Raw genomic sequence first — 15,281 nt, 5'->3', positions numbered from 1 at the left:
CAAGCGCAGCTCTCAGCACCTGCCCTGTGGTCCTCTCCTTCCTCTAGGCTCCCATGACTCCGGCAGTGCTTTTTTCTGCACCTGAGGTCTCCAGGACCTGCTTCTAAGAGAAAGCCTTATGATACTGGCCAGGTGAAGCAATCAGGAAGGGGCACGGCTTTCTCAGCTCTCGCCTCCCCAAGTTCCTCAGAATGGCAGAAGTCGATCACAGGCCTGGTCTGACCACCCACTAAGGAAGAAAGATGGCCATCCCCCCCATGAAATCAGGACTCTTGCTCAAGTGAAAAACGGCAGACACAAAGTGGGCCTGGGGTCACTTCGCCCACCTTTTGCATTGCACAGATGAGACACAGAAGGCCAGCAGGCTGGATTTGCCTAAGGTTATAAAGTGATTACTTGGGGACGTAGAAAAGTAAAAGGGATCAAATATATGGTGACAAAAGGAGATCTGACTCTGGGTGGTGAATACAATGCAATATATAGATGTATTATAGAACTGTACACTTGCAACCTATATAATTTTATTTACTAAAGTCACCCCAATAAATTAAAATAAAATAAAATAAAATGATTACTTGGCTAGGCAAAGCCCAAACTCCAGACCTCCTGACTCCACCATACTCAATGTATAAGTTTAATTTCAAAAAGCATTAGAAAGGGTTTCTAACATAACATCCTTCTCAGGAGACCAGTCTAGGGATTGCCCAAACTTACCAGCACCAGAGGATCAAAATAGGGAACAGAAGTAATTCTCAGGGTCTATTTACAGATGATCAAGCAAACTGCATTCCAGAGAATTTAATACTTCAGAGTTTGAGAGGCTGATGAGAGGCTGACTCCAAACAATGCTTACACAGAACATTATCACTTGTAGGGAAGAACTCAGTGGTTGCCTACATAGGGCTGCTGTGGACACACAGGTCAACTGGTCAGCCCCAGCTGAATGGAAAGCCTGTAAGCCCTCTGTGCAAGTCTGCAAGAACATCTCAAACCGGGGAAGAGTATTAAACTACTGGTACTTTCACCTCAGCTGCCATTATATTTAAAATGGCTTATTTCATGATTTATGAGATCAAATAAGATAAATAACGTCCCACAGAGGCAGGACTCAGACATGCAGGAACAATGTGATGTCAGAGCAGACAGTGTGAAAAGAATACTGTCATGTTTCCTTTTCCTGTGACTTTCCCTGACTTGACCATGAGGCTTTCTGCCAAGATATAAGACAGAAAAGGGTTCTTCTTGTAGTTGCCCTTCAAATTAGCATTCTTCGAAGCTAGAGCAACACACTTGGCTAAATAGTCCTTTGTAGTTAATGAGAGCAGGCTATAAACCTTCTGAGTTACTGCAAAGGGAACTCAGAAATGAAATTCCAGAATTTCCTTTGTAAAGCATAGGCCATCAGTTTATGCCAATATTATTTCAAGTGTGCCCAGGGACCACTTATATCGGAACTACCTGGGCTTGTCAAAATCCCAGACCTCCCCGACCTTACTGCAAACTTGGCCCAAAGGAGAAACGGCTCATTTTACAGTCAACTGCTAGACCACTATTTTTAATAGGAAAGCCAGGTTCAGGACAGAAGGTGCCTTGTGGTGATGAGGGGACCTCTCACTTCATCCCTCTACCCGAAGCACTACAAGAAGATGTAGTGCCTGAGGGTCTGGCCCTCAGAGGAGGCAGCTGTTCCCCAAAAGCAGGAGGTGCCACAGCTTACATATGTATGTTGTTAACCACATAACAAAATCTTTTCCATCTGCACAGTGCATTTAGTGCACTGCAGTTTAAAAACATTTCCGCAACCACAATCGAATTATTATCTTTCTAGAAACTATGAGAATGGCAGGACATGGGCTGCTATACACCCACTATACAGGCAGGGAAGGAAACTTTCCTTTAAGGGTATACTGCCAGTGTGGGGGGCAATGAGGACTGGAATCAGGGTTCCTAATCTCCAGTCCTGGGCTCCTTCCATTATACCAAGCCAACCTCTCACAGGATGAACAAGAAACTCCAGGGATGCCCGGCTATAAGTTAAGGAGAATTTTCTGGGTGAAACAGAGGTAAAACAGCCCTTCTGGTCCAATGCAAACTCATCCAAAGCTTAGGCCATCTTATCCCTCTAATTTGGGAAAGAAAGTTTGCTGACATAGATGCTGGTGTGCACCTCACCTGCAGGCCACTTTGTACATTGTTTAAAATTACAGCTCCTTGAAAGCAAACTCCTAGAAATGGAGAGCAGGGATTTAAACCATGCAGTCCAGATCCAGAACTCATGCTCTTAGTGAAAATGTTACAACCCTTCTTAGGAGAAAGACATATAGTTAAATATAAACATAGATATAAAAGTTGATAAATATGGATGAATATATTGATATGGATAGCTATAGATATAAAATTAAATACACACAACAGAAATAGAGATATCACTGCTCAAAAACAATTCTAAAGAAAAACTAGGAGAAGAGAAGTGGGGAGGGTTAAAAGAACTAATTTCTCACAATTCAGTGTTTTTGTTGGAGTGCTACAATAAGGAATTTTTCCATATCGTCTGTGATGGTCACATGATATTTAGACATTTTTATCTTCACATTGCCAAGCTTGGCGATGCTATATTGAAAGGGATCATTTAAATAGATAGAGAAAATAAACTTCCTGTTGTTTAAAAAAACAAACCAGCTAAAAAGTCCCAGTTCTTTATTATTTTAAGAGAATGTCTCAAAGACAGCTAATCTCTCAACTGGTAGATGGAATCTGCATACTTATAGAAATAGGCTTGTTTAGGACTTAAAGTTTATCTTAAAGCTGAGAAATGTCTAAAGTGAAAGTTCCAGAAAATTTTCATTATATTCAAAAGGGCTGCTATGATGTTTTTGTCATATGCTTTTTTCTTTTCAGCTTGTTCATTGTTTTCATTGTCATCATAATATGAGAGCATCCAGTTTCTCTAAGAAGCATCACCAAGTCGTGGGTCCTGGGTTTTGGAGGGCTGGGCTGGACGGGTCTGCCTGATCTGTGATTTCAATCCATTAAGGGACTACTCTATTTATAAGCAGGCCAGATGCTATAGGGGCCGCATTTCCTTACCCTGCACCCTGGCTTCAGCACTGTGGGATTATATCAGTTAAATTTCTAAGTCATAGTCTCCTCATTTGTAAAATCAGAATCCAATTAACACCTTCACCACAGGGTCATTGTGAAGATCAAAAAGACAATATACACACTTAGCTCCATGGCTGGCAAACAGTAAATAAACCCACTTAGTCAATGGTGGTCATCATTATTGTGCAATTCCACGAACTCTTTAGGGTGAGTTTTCAAAATTTAAATCAATATAATGAGCTAATATATTTAAGAATATAACATAATCAAGAAACGAAACTCTTCTGGTACTGGATAAAAATTATAATCATTTAGTCCAAGAGTGGACGGCTGTCTTACTGCCCAGCACCAGAGAAGAAAGCAGTGGGCTGGGTCACTCCAGCTGCCCCAGCCCCAGCCCCAGCCCCAGGGCTAACAGTGCTCTGACCTCTGTTGACTCTTCCTGCTCATTTATGACGAGGAAGGCATCCTCTGCGGCCTGCCGTTTGACGTCCGCTATGGTTTGCTCCATCCGAGCTCTCTCTGTTGCAATTACTTCAAAAGCTTTTTGCTCTGCCTCAGCAACAGCTTTCTGTACTTCTGACATGGCCTGAATTTTCACCTTATTCACAGCTTCTTCTAGAAGAAAGTGACAATAAAATCAACTGGCCAAGAAATCTTTTCCCTCCCACCCCACATGAATTCTAAGTGACAGAGCTCAAACAAGATGACTAAAAATACAGAGATGAACATATGACACAGATGTTCACTTTTATTCTCATACTTGTCCATTCGTGTAATCATTTGCTGGGTATATAGATATATGTGCACATTGTGCTAGGGATTGTGGACACCTAGGTGGCTAAGGCATAGTCCATGTTTTTGTAACTGAGACCAAGTATAAAAGGTGGCTTAGGTGCCATGATATATGTCAGTCAGTATAAGAGGTAGTTCAAAGGGAGAAAAGTGGTCAGCAATACAAGTGGCAGGAGAGGATCAAAAAAATGTGTCTTGGTTGAGATAGTAGGTAGAAATTAATTTTTAGAAGTTGTGAACTAAAGAAAATGTGAACCCTAAAGGGTTCTCTGCAAGGAGAAAAGACCGAAGACAGATATCAACTGAGAGGCTGGAACAATAGTTCAGGCGATGAAGACTGAATTTAGGCAGGAGGAAGTGGCGCAAGAGAAGGGGATGAGGCAAAAATGAGACTGGCAGCATCTAAGGATCTGCAGGTGGAGGTAAAGGCAAAGAATGGTCAGGTCATGCAAATGAAATGGATAATAAGCAAAATGCTGGTGTGGGGACAAGTGAGAAGGCTGAGGTGCCTCTGGGGTATCCAGGTACAAATGAACAGCTTGCAGTTTGGTATATAAGACCCAAGTAGAGAAAGATGGGCTGAAAGTGACACATATTAGCAGGCTGCCAGGAACTCTGGGCTTCCAAATCCCTGTCTAGTCACCATCACCCACTTAGTTCCTGATCACTTCCTTTTATCACTACCATCCAGCTTGGTTTCCATAGAATGGACACTACAAATGACACACTCTATGTATCTGAGTGTTAGCCCTAAGTCCCAATGTGAATGACCCTCCAAGACCACAAGACTGGACAACCCAGAAGCCTAAGGAAACTCCCTTACTGCTTGGCTCTGACATACGGCCTAAGCTCAAGAGTATTCTAGGCTGCCTTCCTACAACTTTCCATTTTATTGCTCCAGACTTAAGAAAAGAAAGATTTCATTTCAAAGACCAAGCAAGAATGATGCTGATTTGACCTGACACTGAATTCCATGCTTCCCTTGCTTTTTGTGTCCACACAGGTCCATTGTGGCCCACCACAGCTACTCTTCATATTCTCTTACTAGTTACCAGGTAGGTGTTGTCTCTTACTGAGCCAAGAAAATAATGCCCTGAAGAACGTCTATTCTCTCCATTTAAGGCTCAGTAAGTAAGAATCATAGTTTGGAATAACTACCTTGCTAAGGGTCATCTAAGGTCACAGATGGCACTATAGAAGAACAAAGACTCAAATTTAGCTGGCTTAACACCAAAGTCTGGCTCTTAACTGTAATTAACCAAAGGTACTTCCCAAGTAGAAAATTACTGGTTATCAAGGAGATCTTATGCATGATAATCTTTCTCTCTCACTTAACAATTGCTATCTTTATTTCCCACAATTCTATTCCATTCTTTGGCAATATTATATACATTTCCTATTTTTAAGCGCAAAGATTTTTCCAAGTTGATACGTTGTTTTCTAAATTATTTTTAAAGGTAAAATAATATTTTGTTCTGGTGTTGCACTGTAAATTCACATAACCATTCACAGATATCTGGGCATGTCCCAGGATTCCTCTCCCTTGCCTAGAATGTATTAAAAACAATATCTTTATACACACTGTTGCTTCTCAGCAATTTGTGTGCATAAGCCTGGATCATCTGCTTTTGAAAGGATTCAAAAGCATGAAAAAGTGAGGAATGATTTCAAGAATTTGCATGTATGCATGGTTGGTAAAACTTAATAATTTCATATATCATCTTCTGGTGAATTATTTAGTGTCATTAAAAGGGTCCACTAAAATTTGGTGTTTAAGATTTTGGGGGCTAACTGATCAGGGTAGATATTTATCTTGTACTTTCCTGATAGCCAGTATGAATAAAAATTTTTGCAATATGTTTATTTGTATTTCTCATAATTTGTCTGTTCATATCTTTTGTCCATTTATTATCTTGATGCTCTTGCAAGTCTTTTATGAATAACGGGTACTAATTTTTTGTAGAAGTACATAAGAAAACCAAAAACTGTACTGAATCTCCCCCCGCTCCAAGAAAAGGGGGAGGGGAGAAGGGAGGCAAGAGGAAGGCAGCTAGTATTTAAATAAGGGAAATATTAGGGATGTGAGATTAGTTTAGCCCTCCATCTGAAGGAGGGCAGTCCCACCCTCCTTTATTCTTGCACAAATTGAGCCCTATCAAGAATGGTCTTGACCAAGCTAGGGACAGCAAAGGTGAAAGGAAGAGCAGAGGCCTGTCTCAAGAGCAGAATGAACACAATGTGGTAGGCATATGAAAACTGTGAGTATAGATTCCAGTGAAAAGGCATATATGAATTAAGCTACATGATCAGGAATGGAAGCATTGGTTACTTAATGCCTTAGTGTGACCCATAAAAAGAGTATAAAAAGGTCCTGGACGGACTCCAGGGAGTCATTCCAAATTCTTGACCTGCAAAGTAACATGAGAGGCAGTCCAGATGTGTGGGAAAGCTGGAGGGGGAGAGATAGGAGCCTAGAGCTCTATGAGGAGGATGTTATGAGAAAACTACCTTTCCCTCAAACATATGTTCCATGCTGGCAACAAATAAGTAAGTACATGCAACTTGTAAGCAGAAAGACACATACCAGTTTTTTTCCAAAATTCCACAGGCACATATCCTGTAGCTGGCCTACTGTTGAATTCCCGCTGAGAATCTACAAAAGAGAGATAAGTAGCAAAGGGTCAGAAGCTACCTATAAGCAGCATGTTTTATTTTTATGAAAAATTTACCAGACCTTTCACTCATCACTTAGATTCAAACATGTATGTTCGTTTAGTGCAAAAAAATAAATTCTAAGGGATAAAATCAGATTATAAAATAGTACACTTAATTTTTACTTTAAAAACATAATCACACCTCAAATAAAAACAGTATTGTTCTTTGTAATATTTCTTTATTTTCAATTAGTTGACATAAAATAGTATATTGGTTTCGGGTGTACAACACAGTGATTATTAGACATTTATAAATTCTGAGGTGATCACCCCAATAAATCCAGTATCCATCTGACAGCATACGTACAATACCACTGACTATATTCTCCATGGTATACTCTATATCCCCACGACTTTTTTATAACTACTAATCTGTGCCTCTTAATCCTCTCCCTGCTTTGCCCAACCTCCCCATCCAGCAACTAGCAAAATGCTCTTATCTATGAGCTTGTTTCTATTCTGTTTGTTCATCTATTCTGTTCTCTAGATTCAACATATGACATGTCTTTCTCTGTCTGATTTACTCCATTCAGTACAATACCTTCTAGGTCCATCCATGTTGTTGCAGAAGGCAAAAATTCATTCTTTTTTTTTTCTTTTTTTTTTTTTTGTGAGGCAACCCTTGGTTGACCTCACAGACTGCAAGGATCTTGTCAGCTTACAATTTCTTATTTTTTACGCCTACAGCGCCTGGTCTTCCTAGGTGGTCTCCCATGCAAGTACTAACTAGGCCCGACCCTACTTAGCTTCCAAGATCAGACAGGATCGGGCTTGTTCAGGGTGGAATGGCTGTAAACAGATTTAATTATTTTTTATGGCTGAGTAATATTCCACTGTATACATGTACCATCTCTTCTTTATCCATTTATGGATACTCAGGTTGCTTCTATATCTTGGATATTGTAAATAATGCTGCAATAAACATATAGATGCATAGGTCCCTTCAGAGTACTGTTTTGAGTTTTTTAGATAAATACCCAGAAGTAGAATTACTGGGTCCTTCTTTGTCCCTTGTTATAGCCTTTGTTTTAAACTCTATTTTGCCTGACATTGGTATTGCTACCCCAGTTTTGGGGTTTTTTTTGTTTGTTTCCATTTTTATGAAATATCTTTTTTCCATCTCTTTAATTTCTGTCTTTGTATCTTTTGATCCTCAATGAGACTCTTGTAGGAGGCATGTTGTAAGGGTTTTGTTTTCTTATCCATTCAGCCACTCTGTGTCTTTTGATTGGAACATTTTATTTTAATCCATTTACATTTAAATTGTTGATAGCTACATAGTTATTGACATTTTATATTTTTTAAGTCTTCTTCTTAAAGAAGTCCCTTTAACATTTCTTGTAATACTGGTTTGGTGGTGATGAACTTCTTTAGCTTTTTCTCATCTGCGAAAATGTTTATCTGTTCTTCAATTCTAAATGATAGCTTTGCTAGGTATAGCAAGTAGTCTTAGCTTTAGGTCATTGCTTTTTATCGCTTTGAATATTTCATGCCAATCCCTATGGCCTGCAAAGTTTCTATTGAGAAATCAGCTGACAGTCTTATGGGAACTCTCTTGTAGGTAACTAACTGCTTTTCCTTTGTTGCTTTTAAGATTCTTTGTCTTTAACCTTTGGCATTTTAATTATGATGTGTCTTGGTGTGGGCCTGTTTGAGTTCACCTTGTTTGGAACTCTTTGCACTTCCTAGGGTGGTCTGTCTATTTTCTCTGCCAGGTTAGGGAAGTTTTCCATCATTATTTCTTCAAATTGGTTTTCAATTCTTTGCTCTCTCTTTTCTCCTTCTGGTATCCCTATGATGCAAATATCGGTATGCTTGATGTTGACCCAGAGGCCCCTTAAACTATCTTCATTTTTTTGGATTCTTTTTTCTTGTTGCTGTTCTGATTGGGTGTTTTCTGCTACATTTTCTTCCACTTATCTACCTCATCACTGATTTGATTCTCTGCTTCATCTAATCTACTGTTGATTCCATCTAATATATTCTTTTTTCAGTTACTGCATTCTTCATTTCTGACTGATTCTTTTTTATTTTTCCTATCTCCATTTTTATGTTTCCTATCTCTTTGTCGAAGTTCTGAGATCATTGAGTATCCTGATAGCCAGTGTTTTGAACTCTGTATCTGGTAGTTTGCTTGCTTCCATTTCATTCTTTTCTCTGGAGCTTTGTCCTCTTCTTTCGTTTGGGACATGTTTCTTTATCTCGTCATTTGGCGGCCTCCCTGTGCTTGTTTTTAGGTATTAGATACTTCTGCTACATCTCTCAGTCTTGGCAGGGTGACCACCTTATATAGTAGGTGTCCTGTGGCATAGTCTCCTTGGTCACCTGAGCCAGGTGCTCCAGCATGTCCCTTGTGTGGGTTACGTGTGCCCTCCTGTTGTAGTAGAACCTTGATTGCTGGTGGCATGCCAATAGGAGGGATTGACCCTCAGGCTTACTGGTTGTGAGGAAAGGCTGTGACTACAGTGGAGTGGCTGCTGTGCAGGGGCTGATTCTACAGAGCAAGATTTGCTTTAGCAGGGCTCTGGTGCCTGAGCAGTCTACTCGTTGGGTGTGTCTTTTGTGGAGGTTGTTGAGTGCTGTTCTGGTGTGGTGTAAAGCTGGCTACCAGATATATTGGTCCTGGGGCCTCCTGGGATGGACTCTGTTGCAGGCCAAGGTCAGAAGCTGACTGTGCCCCACCTGGGGCCACATAATATGAGCTACAAAGTGATCTGCAGATGGCTGCCACCTGTGCTGAGCTTGGAGGTGCCTGTGTGAGGCTAAGCTGTGAACCAAGGCTAGCTGCCACTAGTGCCAGGCTTGGGTGGGCCTGAAAATTGGATGGGGCAGGGTCTCAGGCAATCACCAGGGTCAGGTGAACAGTGTTAGACAGGTTGATGGAGACTCAGATATGGCAGCCGCCTACACCTGCACGCTGGGTTAGGGAGGCCTCAACAAAAGAACACTGGCTTCTGCTAGCACTTCCTTCTGGGAGAAAGCTGCCCCTTCAGCCCTTGCACTGAGACAGACAATTCAGTTCCTCCCTTTATGTCCCTGGCACCTTTCTTGCTGCTGCCCCACAGATGGAGCTCAGAGTAAGTGAGTCTGTCAGCGACTAAGTCAGTACATGGGCCCTTTTGTTTCTTGGCAACTCTGAATCCTTATATGTGATTTGAGGAGGTTTCCTTTAAATTTCTTAAAATGCTTATAAACTAACAATCAAAAAAGCAAGTAGTAAAGAATATACTCTGACCTGCAACAGTGTATTTCAAATGTACCCCAAAGAGGCAACCCTTTGCTGGAAAGGGCACAGAGTAGAGGGTGCCTTTTCATATATATTTATTGTGGTTGTAAGATAAAATATTTTAATAGAAATGGTTCCATTGCTTTGAAAAGTGTGAAAATTAATTAAGGTAATTTGACTTTTTTTTTTTTTAAATGAGTCAGCCAGCAGACTCTCTCATTTCATTATGCTTTGTTGAGGCTAATCTGAAAAGTATATTTTATGCTCTGAACACTCACCAACCCATGGTGCAAAGAGGAATCAGGGAAACAGCCAGTGTGGAAGGGGAGATTGGCTTGGCATGAAACATCTGCCAGAGGAGCTTGATAAAATGGCTAGTCCTCCAGAGAATGCCTAAGAATTGGCAGCAAACTGGTGTGGATAGGGAGGGAGTCTCCTCTATTCCAAGAGCTGTTTGCACAAAGAACCTACTTCTGTATCCTCCTGAAGCTATGAAAGGATAATGAGGTTTTATTATTTTTAATCCTATAAAATACACATAAAATTTGCCATTTAAAAATGTACAATTCAGTAATATTTAGTACATTCACAATGTTGTTCAACCTCCATCACTATCAAGGTTACAGATTATCATCACTCTAAAAAGGAACTCCAAAAGTTTAACATTTTGACAGTATTAATGTTTTTCTTTGACACTGGGTTTTCTAAGAAACGCTATCATCACTGCCAAGTAACAGAAAATTGAAGGGCTCTCTTCAACACAGGTGAAGTTCCTGATTCATGTGGCCATTTGTGAAACACCTAGAAACTCAAGCATGAGATATGGACCAGAATAGGCAAAGTAAAATGACCTAAGAAAAAAGAAGTAGATCAATTTTGACTGAATCTTAAATAAGGAAAACCAGTGAGAAAAAGGGTTTGAGTATGTAGATAAGCTGTCACTGACGTCAAATGACAGAATAAACACTTGTTTACTTGTGGGGACACGGAGAGGTCTTCACTAACTAAGGAAAAGCCACTCTACTTCAGTCATCAATAAGCCTCTGGTTATATCCTTGAGGACATGCCTAGTCCTCAGCATTTTATTTTTCTGACAGATGTAAAAGGTGAGATACGCCTGACCCTAAAGGAACTTCTCAGCTTACTCACGAAATATCTGGAAGCTAGAGACATTTTCATATTTTCAGAAGCCAAAATAACTGTTTGTATATCTCTAACCCTGAAGAAGATAGAAGTCAGGATTTCAGCTGGTTCACTAAAAAAAACCAAAAAAAAAACTAGAGTTTCCAAGGCATTGTAATCAAAGACCGGACAGATAATGCAAATAAATGGATCAGAAATAGCAGACTAATGGTGTTGTGGTTATGTAGGAGAATGCTCTAATTCTTAGGAAACATAGAAGGATGCATTTAAGGATGAATATCATAATGGAGATAAAAGTCTTCAGTGTGGGATGATGAGCTAGTAAAAATTCTTTATATATTTCTGTATTTTCTATAATGAGCCATGCAGTTTCATTAAAAATGATACTTACCTCATGAGGTCGCTCCGAGAATTAAATGATGATGTACATCAAGGACTGGCTCTAGACTCTGAGAGCCCAGGTTCCATTTCAGACCAATTAAATCAGAAACTTGAGGTGGGTCCAGGACATCAGGATTTTTCCTGAAGTCCTCAGGTGGGTTCTAATGGGCATCTTCCAAGATCTTCCAAACCACACTAAGAGTAACACCTTTTGGTGGGTCATATACATTTTCTATTGCAACGATGGTAAAGTGTCTTTTTTTAAGCTGGTTCTTCTGGTATTGCTACAGCTTGATTTTTCAGTTGTAGACATTATCAACTGACCAGCCATTTCAGTAGGAAAGAATTTCATTATCTTTTAACCCCCCGACTCCGACCCCACTACAGATACATTCACAATTCCTTCCCCTTCCATTCCCCCAAACAGAGATATACTAAAATTGTTTCATCAACAGTCAACAATTACAGTACAGCTGAGTCATGTGGTTCAGATTCTATGAATCTTTTTATCTCCCCAAACAAGTTTTATCTTAGAGTTAATAATTACTATGTTTATTTATGTGCTAAACTTCTTATGTGATTATTTCTAATTAAGTCTCAAATTCTCTTCTTATTGTGTAAATATTTTATAAATTTCATTTTCTTAAAGAAATCTCGTGCAAGCTTCTGGGCTATTCCAGTCTGAACTGGCTGCTCTCCAGGCTAGCTGTACCACTGTTGCTTGGGGCCCTCCTTCCCTATCCTAAGGATTCCCTTCTGCTCTTTCCTCTGGTGGTTCCTGTTTCATCAATTCCGTGTCTCCCCGCTTTTGGTTTATTTCCCTGTACTGGAGTATATTCTACCCAATTCTGGTTTGTTTATGTGTGTTCACTTTATAATTTTTTATTAAGTTGTACACCAATATTTTTATGAACTTGTTAGCCATCTAATGTTTTGGCAATTAAATTTAAAAAAATAAAGAAACTGACTAAGCTATCAGTTTTTCTGGAGAATAAGAGTAATGTGAGTGTAGACACCACAATGAAGGGTAGATGAGAGGTGCATTTTTCGAAAAATTGTGGGTTGTTAATCTAACAATTGTTTTGATTGAGTATAGAATTCTAAGTTAAAGTAACTTTCCTTCAGTTTGTCTTCTAACTTCCAATAATGCTCATTGATAAGTTTGTTTCTTCCACTATGTTGTTTACTTTGTAGACTGGTCCAACCTAGAATACTGTCTTTCACTTCTCGGTAATTTTTTCTTAATTATTTCAATAACTATTCTATCTTCTCTTTCTGTTCTGTTCCATCATTTCTGAAACTCATATGATTTGGATAAGACTTTGATGGATCCCCCTAATTTTTTTCATCTTTTTCTCTCTAACTTGCCTGATTATTGGACTCGTTAAACGCATGCATTCAGATTTTTTCATCTCTGAATCACAACCTCCAGGGAAAGACCTAGAATGTGTATTTGTAATAAACACCCACATTATTCTCATTCTCTGAAAAAACTGATAGCTTAGTCAGTTTCTTCCCTTTTTTAAAACTTAATTGCCAAAAACATTAGATGGTTAATGAGTTCATAAAAATATTAATGTACAACTTAATGAAAAATTACAAAATGAACACCCATAAACCTACGGATCCAGAAAAAGAACACTTCTAAGCAACCCCAAATCCCCAAGAGGTGGGAAGTGGTAAGCCACAGTGTTATTTAAATGGTGGTAGCCAGACATGTAATCCTGTCCTGAGAACAGCTGATAAAAGACGATGAGACCTCACTCTAAATCATCTGCATCTTCCACCCCACAACCCCCAGAAGAAATCATGCTCCTGAATTCCATGATAATCATTTCCTTATTTTTCTGTATGGTTTTCATACTTATTTATTCATCCTTAAATACCAAAATACATCCCTTATTGTCTGAACAAAATTTGTTCCTGAAAACACAGTAAATCACAAATTTTTAGATATATGGAATCTGTATTTCATTATTTTAAAAGGGAAAAATAATAATGCCATCCAGTCTCTAGTCAGTTTCTCTCCAAAGCATCAAAAACATTTAAATACTAAATACTTGAAATAACAATCCACCAGGGGTTTCTGCATAACCCCAAACATTTAACACACAAATTATCTAGTTATTTAAGTCATTGATGATTATGTTTGTGTGCTATGCCCCAAAATACTGTCCAGTGTAGGGCAGTGCTACTCAAAGTACTGGTCTACAAATTGGTTTTGGTCCATGAAGAGATTTGGAATTTTATACCAGAATGCAAAACAACTATGTCACTAAGCACACTGCTTGGTTTAGTGGATTCTTCTCATAAAGAAGCTAACGGTGCCCGATATGTCCTGAGATGGACTTCTTATATCATCAGAGACCAGTAACAAGTAGTTTTTGGGGTGGTTTTGGTTCACATTTTCAATAGCATGCTTGTTTAGGATACGAATTACGCGTTCCTTCTATACTACCACAAATACATAAGAGAATTAGTGAAATAAATTAAATACATATAATATGCATAGATACTAAAGGATACTGTTCATATCAGACAGACTGATATTCCTGAGAATCCTGAGAGAAGGAAACACTAGGATCTGTGAAGAGCTAATCCTAGAGTGACAAAGTGAGGGAGGTGTTAGTTGTGATTATGACAGGATAACTGGGACTTTCCCAGGCAGATTGGAACATACATTCGCCTATCTACACCCTAAAACAAAGGGTGAAAAAGATGAGTAGAGGTTAATACAAAGTAATGTTTAATTAAATGACACCAGCAAGGCCTACAATCCTGGCCTGAGAAGAGTCAACTCATGTCTACAGCTCACCGCATTCTATGCCATCTTACCTGCAGCCTCATGATGGAAGGTTTGTGATTAGAAGGGTGAAATGGCTAAGTTTCTGCAACTTGTTGTGGGTATTTGATGTCTTGCTGCATTAAATATCCCACACAACGTTGCTACTCTATGGTTGGCTAGACTAACAGCTATCTTCTGTGGAATATGCTAGGTCTGTCCTAAGGAGAGATTCATTCTCCCTACTGAGAATTGGGAGCTTGAAGTGAGTGGGTGGGAAAGAGCCCGGTCACAGATGACTCCTCCTTTATCTGTGTCTTTGAATAGGACACCTTTTCAGTTACAAGGTGAACGTGACGAAACATTTGGGGGAACAGATGTGGCGTCCTGGATGCACCCTGGATTGAGAGAACAGTTGTTCATATCTCTGCTGCTTGAGACTGGGAATAGGCAAGATGAGACAACCTGGGTTGGTATAGTAAGACTTTTTGTAGAAGGCCTCTAGGCAGAGGTCAATAAATAGTATTTTCCCAGATGGGATTGGGAAAAAGAGGAGGGAAGGTGAGGCAAACACTTTCAGGGCTACTGTGAGGAATAAATGTGATGTACATGAGAGTACCTAGTACATTCAGCCAATCTGAATTTAAGATCACTTTTTGATCATTACCTAGCACATATATAGAAAGAGAGTTAAAAATGGAACAAAATCACAAATATTCTCATTCTCAGTGAGGAAGACATTATTTCTCAAACATGCCAGGTACTGAGTCCTTGACATATTTTATCATTTACTCTTCATAATCAGCTGGGTATTTCTAATTCCACAATCTATCACCATCTTCCTTTAAAGTAAAATATAAAAAGCGTGCTTTGCCATCTTACCATTGCTGAGAGAATCTGCGCTCCCAGGACTGTGCTGCCTAGAGACCAATTCACTCCCTGTTTTCCTCATCTCTGTGTTTTCATTATATCGTCTTTTCCAGTAGTTGAGTTCTTCGCGATCAGATTCCTGACAGCGCCGCAGAACTGCCATCGAGCGCCTTGTTTTTTCTACCATTTCCATAATGCAGTTAAGGGCCTAACCCAGACAGGTAGAGATTGCAAATCAAGGACAGGTAAACAAAAATATAAAGAATGA

General features: G+C 39.5%; 1 protein-coding gene and 1 pseudogene across 2 annotated transcripts in view; both read right to left on the bottom strand.

Annotated features, from left to right (window-relative positions):
* Positions 1-867: 867 nt before the first annotated feature.
* CBFA2T2 (CBFA2/RUNX1 translocation partner 2) overlaps positions 868-15,281 on the bottom strand; it is a 31,646-nt gene continuing 17,232 nt past the window's right edge. Inside the window, exons 7-10 of one of the 2 annotated variants that reach the window (XM_023522233.1) lie at positions 15,026-15,221; positions 6,482-6,550; positions 3,530-3,720; positions 868-906 (exon numbers count right to left, since the gene is read on the bottom strand). In XM_023522233.1, coding sequence (XP_023378001.1) covers positions 883-906; positions 3,530-3,720; positions 6,482-6,550; positions 15,026-15,221 — 480 coding nt within the window. In that variant the 3' untranslated portion in view covers positions 868-882. The remainder of the gene's footprint in view (positions 907-3,529; positions 3,721-6,481; positions 6,551-15,025; positions 15,222-15,281) is intronic. The other variant, XM_023522234.1, reaches the window with a different exon arrangement.
* Positions 7,290-7,408, bottom strand: LOC111730857 (annotated as a pseudogene).

The sequence above is a fragment of the Pteropus vampyrus genome, unplaced genomic scaffold (assembly GCF_000151845.1).
Source record: "Pteropus vampyrus isolate Shadow unplaced genomic scaffold, Pvam_2.0 Scaffold336, whole genome shotgun sequence".
Lineage (NCBI taxonomy): Eukaryota > Metazoa > Chordata > Mammalia > Chiroptera > Pteropodidae > Pteropus > Pteropus vampyrus.
This window is presented reverse-complemented; position numbering and strand designations above follow the sequence as displayed.